Source organism: Hylobates moloch, unplaced genomic scaffold (assembly GCF_009828535.3).
Source record: "Hylobates moloch isolate HMO894 unplaced genomic scaffold, HMol_V3 SCAFFOLD_16, whole genome shotgun sequence".
Lineage (NCBI taxonomy): Eukaryota > Metazoa > Chordata > Mammalia > Primates > Hylobatidae > Hylobates > Hylobates moloch.
Genome location: NW_026652291.1, coordinates 59,001,028 through 59,007,163, shown reverse-complemented (window position 1 = coordinate 59,007,163; position 6,136 = coordinate 59,001,028). Strand labels below are relative to the sequence as shown.

General features: G+C 39.2%; 1 gene segment (V, D, J or C); it reads right to left on the bottom strand.

Annotated features, from left to right (window-relative positions):
• Positions 1-4,175: 4,175 nt before the first annotated feature.
• Positions 4,176-5,403, bottom strand: LOC131381456 (T cell receptor alpha variable 12-3-like). The segment is given in 3 exon segments: positions 4,176-4,228; positions 4,862-5,140; positions 5,352-5,403. Coding segments are annotated over 3 exon segments (384 nt in total).
• Between the last annotated feature and the right edge of the window lie 733 nt (positions 5,404-6,136).

The window sequence follows — 6,136 nt, the reverse complement described above, 5'->3', positions numbered from 1 at the left end:
TTAGCTGTGTCCCAGAGATTCTGGTATGTTGTCTCCTTGTTCTCATTGGTTTCAAAGAACTTATTTATTTTTGCCTTAATTTTATTATTTACCCAGTAGTCATTCAGGAGCAGGTTGTTCAATTTCCATGCAGTTGTGTGGTTTTGAGTGAGTTTCTTAATCCTGAGTTCTAATTTGATTGCACTGTGGCCTGAAAGACTGTATGTTATTATTTCTGTTCTTTTGCATTTGCTGAGGAGTGGTTTACTTCCTATTATGTGGTTGATTTTAGAATACAGGCCATGTGGTGCTGAGAAGAATGTATGTTCTGTTGATGTGGGGTGGAGAGTTCTGTAAAGGTCTGTTAGGTCCACTTGGTCCAGAGCTGAGTTCAAGTCCTTAATATACTTGTTAATTTTATGTCTTCTTGGTCTGTCTAGTATTGACAGTGGGGTGTTAAAGTCTGCCACTATTATTGTGTGGGAGTCTAAGTCTTTTTGTAGGTTTCTAAGAACTTGCTTTATGAATCTGGGTGCTCATGTATTGGTTGCATACATATTTAGGATAGTTAGCTCTTCTTGTTGCATTGATCTCTTTACCATTATGTAATGCCCTTCTTTGTCTTTCTTTATCTTTGTTGGTTTAAAGTCTGTTTTATCAGAAACTAGGATTGCAACTCCTGCTTTTTTAAAAATATTTCCATTTGCTTGGTAAATATTCCTTCATCCCTTTATTTTGAGCCTATGTGTGTCTTTGCACATGAGATGGGTCTGCTGAATACAGCACACCGATGGGTCTTGACTCTATCCAATTTGCCAGTCTGTGACTCTTACTTGGGGCATTTAGCCCACTTACATTTAAGGTTAATATTGTTATGTTATGTGTGAATTTGATCCTGTCATCATGATGCTAGGTGGTTATTTTGAACATTAGTTGATGCAGTTTCTTCATAGTGCCATTGGTCTTTATATTTTGGTGTGTTTTTGCAGTGGTTGGTACCAGTTTTTCCTTTCCATATTTAGTGCTTCCTCCAGAAGCTCTTGTAAGGCAGGTCTGATGGTGACAAAATCCCTCAGCATTTACTTCTGTGTAAAGAATTTTATTTCTCCTTCACTTATGAAGCTTAGTTTGGCTGGATGTGAAATTCTGTGTTGAAAACTCTTTTCTTTATGAATGTTGAATATTGGCCCTCACTATCTTCTGACTTGTAGGGTTTCTGCAGAGAGATCCACTGTTAGTCTGATGGGCTTCCCTTTGTAGGTAACATGACCTTTCTGTTTCGCTGCCCTTAACATTTTTTCCTTCATTTCAATCTCAGAGAATCTGATGATTATGTGACTTGGGGTTACTCTTCTTGAGGAGTATCTTAATGGTGTTCTCTGTATTTCCTAAATTTGAATATTGGCCTGTCTTGCTAGGTTGGGGACGTTCTCCTGAATAATATCCTAAAGTGTGTTTACCAACTTTGTTCTATTCTCCCTGTTACTTTCAGGAACACGAATCAAATGCAGGTTTGGTCTTTTCACATAGTCCCATATATCTTGGAGACATTGTTCATTCCTTCTCATTCTTTTTTCTCTAATCTTGTCTTCACACCTTATTTCAGTGAGTTGATCTTCAATCTCTGATATCATTTATTCTGCTCAAAGTCTATTATTTCTCAAATGCTACCCACATACAAGGCAAATTCCATATTAATAATGAATGCTGCTGGTCCCCAAGCTAGATCGCCTTTCCTAGGGCAATGTAGCCATCCCCAGATACTGTGAATGTTGGCTACTCTTGGCTCACAGTTGCCTCTTTCCCTAGAAAATTGACCTTAGCCAATGAGAGTCACCATTGTCCAGTAGCATATACCTCTACCCCAAGAAACACCACAACCAATGACGACTTTATTCTTACCCACAATAGGTCTGAGCAGTCTGGCCCCCTTGCCTCAGGGTGGGAGGGATAAACCCTGTGATGCAGTTCAAGCTCCAGAGCTCCCCATGAGGTCAGGCTGGATCAAGGCCTCTGCTGGACCATGTCCATGCTTAGCCTTTCTCCCATCTCAACCTGGTTTCCAGAATAAATCACAGAGAGAGAATTCCAAACGCAGTCTCTGCTTTTAAGGAACTCATCCCAAGACAATATTTTATCTCACTGAATCCTGAAACCAGTCCTGAAATATATATAATAGTATAGCTTGTTATCAAAAAGGCCGTAAGTAACATAATCGATGTTCAAACCAGCACCACAGCCTGAGTTCTTTTGAGAGTGCCATGATGCCAGAAGGCAAATGATAAAAGTGGAACAAAAATTTAAGTACCTTGATTCCAGCACAACTGTTTGCTCTTCCTCATTGCTTTTTAAATCTTTCTTCCATGACTGGGAAATATTTGTTCAGAGTCTTCACTTCTGCAGAGTAAGAAGTTGTAGCAAATTCTGACTTGGCTTCATCATTTTCATCACTGACTGTCAATAAAACTGGACAGAAATCTTTATTCTTCATTTCCAAGCTTTTCCCACCTTCTGGGCTACATAAATAATGTCATGCCTATCAGACTACAACTTCGTTTTTACAGTAAATGTGATGCTCAAATGTTTTGCCTGTAATTCAAAGTAATATCTACTAAAAGGCTTTATTTCATCCAGCCACAAATAATTTCCCCGTACTTAACATACACTGCAGGGCAAATTTGTGGTGCCTTGTAGTCAGGGGATGGAGATATTTATATGATGTTAGGTGTTTCCAACTCTCCAGACAAACATTTCCTGAAGCATTCTCAATTCCATATGGTTTTGGTATCTTATTCATACAAGTCTTTACTCATCATAACAAAGGCCCTTGGTGTCTGGATCTCTTTTAAATACTTACAGACCCTTCTCAAAAACATTTTAAGTCCTAGTTCAACCATTGTGGAAGTCAGTGTGGCGATTCCTCAGGGATCTAGAACTAAAAATACCATTTGACCCAGCCATCCCATTACTGGGTATAGACCCAAAGGACTATAAATCATGCTGCTATAAAGACACATGCACACGTATGTTTATTGCGGCACTATTCACAATAGCAAAGACTTGGAACCAACCCAAATGTTCAACAACGATAGACTGGATTAAGAAAATGTGGCACATATACACCATGGAATACTATGCAGCCATAAAAAAATGATGAGTTCATGTCCTTTGTAGGGACATGGATGAAACTGGAAACCATCATTCTCAGTAAACTATCGCAAGGACAAAAAAACCAAACACCGCATGTTCTCACTCAGAGGTGGGAATTGAACAAAGAGAACTCATGGACACAGGAAGGGGAACATCACACTCCGGGGACTGTTGTGGGGTGGAGGGAGGGAGGAGGGATAGCATTAGGAGATACACCTAATGCTAAATGATGAGTCAATGGATGCAGCAAACCAACGCGGCACATGGATACATATGTAACAAACCTGGACGTTGTGCACATGTACCCTAAAACCTAAAGTACAAAAATAAAAATTTTAAAAAAAAATAAAAAAAAATTTTTAAGTCCTTCTGTGCTGTCATGCCCTGCTGGGGAGATAAGGCACTCTAACTATAGCCAATGCTCCCTCCCATCTCCAGGCCACACTCAAGTACATAGGAATCAAAAAACTTTCCCATCAGGCTCAAGCCGGGAGTTTTGAATTTGATTAAAACTTTACCCTAAAATGGCAACATAGACCTTCTCTAATCTTTAGTCTGTACAACTAATTAGGCTCTTTTTTAAACCAGTTCTCACCCGCTCACTCTAGTTCTTCCAGTTACCCATCAGGTGTACCCTTACATAACTCAGGAGTGATGTTGCAGCTGAGGCTGGAGATGGAGTTAGGGCTCTATAACTAAAAAAATTTATGACTTACGAGATTTTCAAAGTAGTCTGCTTGTGATTTTTCTTCTCTTTGCATTTCTGCTTTGCTGTTTCATTCCTAAAGCAATGTCTATCAAATGCCCTGGGGAAAGAGCAAAATGTCTTAGGAAACATGAGAGCATATCTGTTATTGTATGGAAATATTTTCTTGTCTTTGATAAAAAGAATCATAAAACCAATCTCATAAAGTAAAGATCTGGCATAAAAGTAGACTGGGCATAGATTAAATAAGTGTACCTTTTTGTATAGCAATAATAACTTAATAAAAAGAAACAAGGGAGGAGGCAAATTTTTAGAAATGATACATATGTTTATGGCATGATTATATTGTCTGTATAAAGTGAATATGTGCACCTTTTTGTATGTCAATAACACCTCAATAAAAATATTTTATTTGTTTTTTGTTGTTGTTTTGTGTTTTGTTTTTGTTTGTTTTTTGAGACAGGGTCTCACTCCATTGTCCAGGCTGGAGTGCAGTCCTGTGATCACAGCTCACTGCAGCCTCCACCTTTCCAACTCAAGAAATCCTCCCACCTCTCCCCTCCCAAGTTGCTGGGACTGCAGGTGTATGTCACCACTATTGGCTATTTTTTTTCTTTTTTTGAGACAAGGTCTCCCTATGTTGCCCAGGCTAGTCTCAAACTCTTGGCTTAAGTGATCCTCCTCCCTATGCCTCCAAAACTGTTGGGATTACAGACATGAGCCACCAAGTCCAGCCAAAAAAAATATTTTAAAACTAAAGTGGAAAGAGAAGACTAGAAAATATTTCAAGTAGACCAAATGGTGTCTTTTATTTTCCTTTGGGGTCTCAATAATTTTCAGAATTATGAAAATATGTCCCAAATTAATCAAACCCTCAATACTACTGCTCTTAGTTTTCATTTGCATCTAGAGAGCAAACAGAACTCCTTTGCCTTGCAGTCTAAGCTCTACATCAGGCATTCTTAGGGCTCAGGAGGTTTGGGTACAGACTGCAGGTGTCTGGGGAGCACTGTGCACTCATTGCACAGAGGTAGGTGGCTGAATCACTGGGCTGTGAGTTTCTGATGAACAAGGAAATACACTTGCTGGATTTATCGACCTGTGCTGTAAACCTTCCATCTTCTTTGTTACCACTGGAGTATGTGTACATCAGCAACTCAGGGCCTTTTCTGGAATACTGTCTGTACCACACGAAGTATTGAAAAGCACTGTTGCTGTAAGTGCAGTTGAGAGAGGCAATGGCTCCCTCTGGAACACTGAGTGGTCCAGGATTCTGCTCCACCTCCTTCTGTTGGCACCAAACCCCTGTGAAAAAAGACAGTGGTAAGACAGAGAAGACAGATTGGGTAGGGGACACTTAGTACCCAGAATTTAAATCATCTTTTCATGGGACCCCACTCTCCCCAGTCTCCCTTTGTTAGAGAAAAAACCACTCATGTTTCTACCCACAGGCCTAGAATATACAATAATTGCAAACAATATACATTATGTTTCTACAGAGATGCCCAAAACTCACAGCTTAACTGAAGCCACAGGATCACCAGTAAAACTCTCAAGGATTTCATCATTCTTTTCTGCCCCGGTTCACCGAGGATTCAAACCTTAAACATGAAAAAAAAATAACTCAAATGTTTCTTATTTTTCTGCTGTAGGAATCACAAAAGAAATATGTCCTACCAATTAGAAAAAAAGATGTTCTTCTTAACACCTCTGCTCCATCACTAAGCTCCTCCCTCATCTCTCCCTCTGTCTTGCTCTTATTGCTCTTATTCATGTGTATGTGTGCACTTGCAAGTGCACGTGCATCCCCCTCCCCTCCCCACCACAGGAGCACATGAGAGCTCTCCTCAAGGTCCCTGAGAAGACACTGCCATCTTGAGGACTCATGAAAGTGATCAAAGATGTATTCCAACTACAGACCTGCGTTATGTGAACTGTTAAAAGTGAAAATATGACACTTTAGTTAAATTCAGAATATACAAGGAACTCAAACAACTCAACAGCAAAAAAATAAAAAGTCAAACAATCCCGTTTAAAAATGGGTACAGGATCTAAATTGACATTTCTCAAAAGAAGACAAATGGCCAATAGGTATTTAAAACATGCTCAACATCACTAATCATCAAGGAAATGTGAATCAAAACCACAATGAGATATCATCCTATCCCAGTTAGAATCACTATTATTAAAAACATACAAAATAATAGATGTGATGAGGATGCATAGAAAATGGAACTCTCAAACATTGTTGGTAGGAATGTAAATTAGTACAGCCACTCTGGAAAACAGTAGAGAAATTTC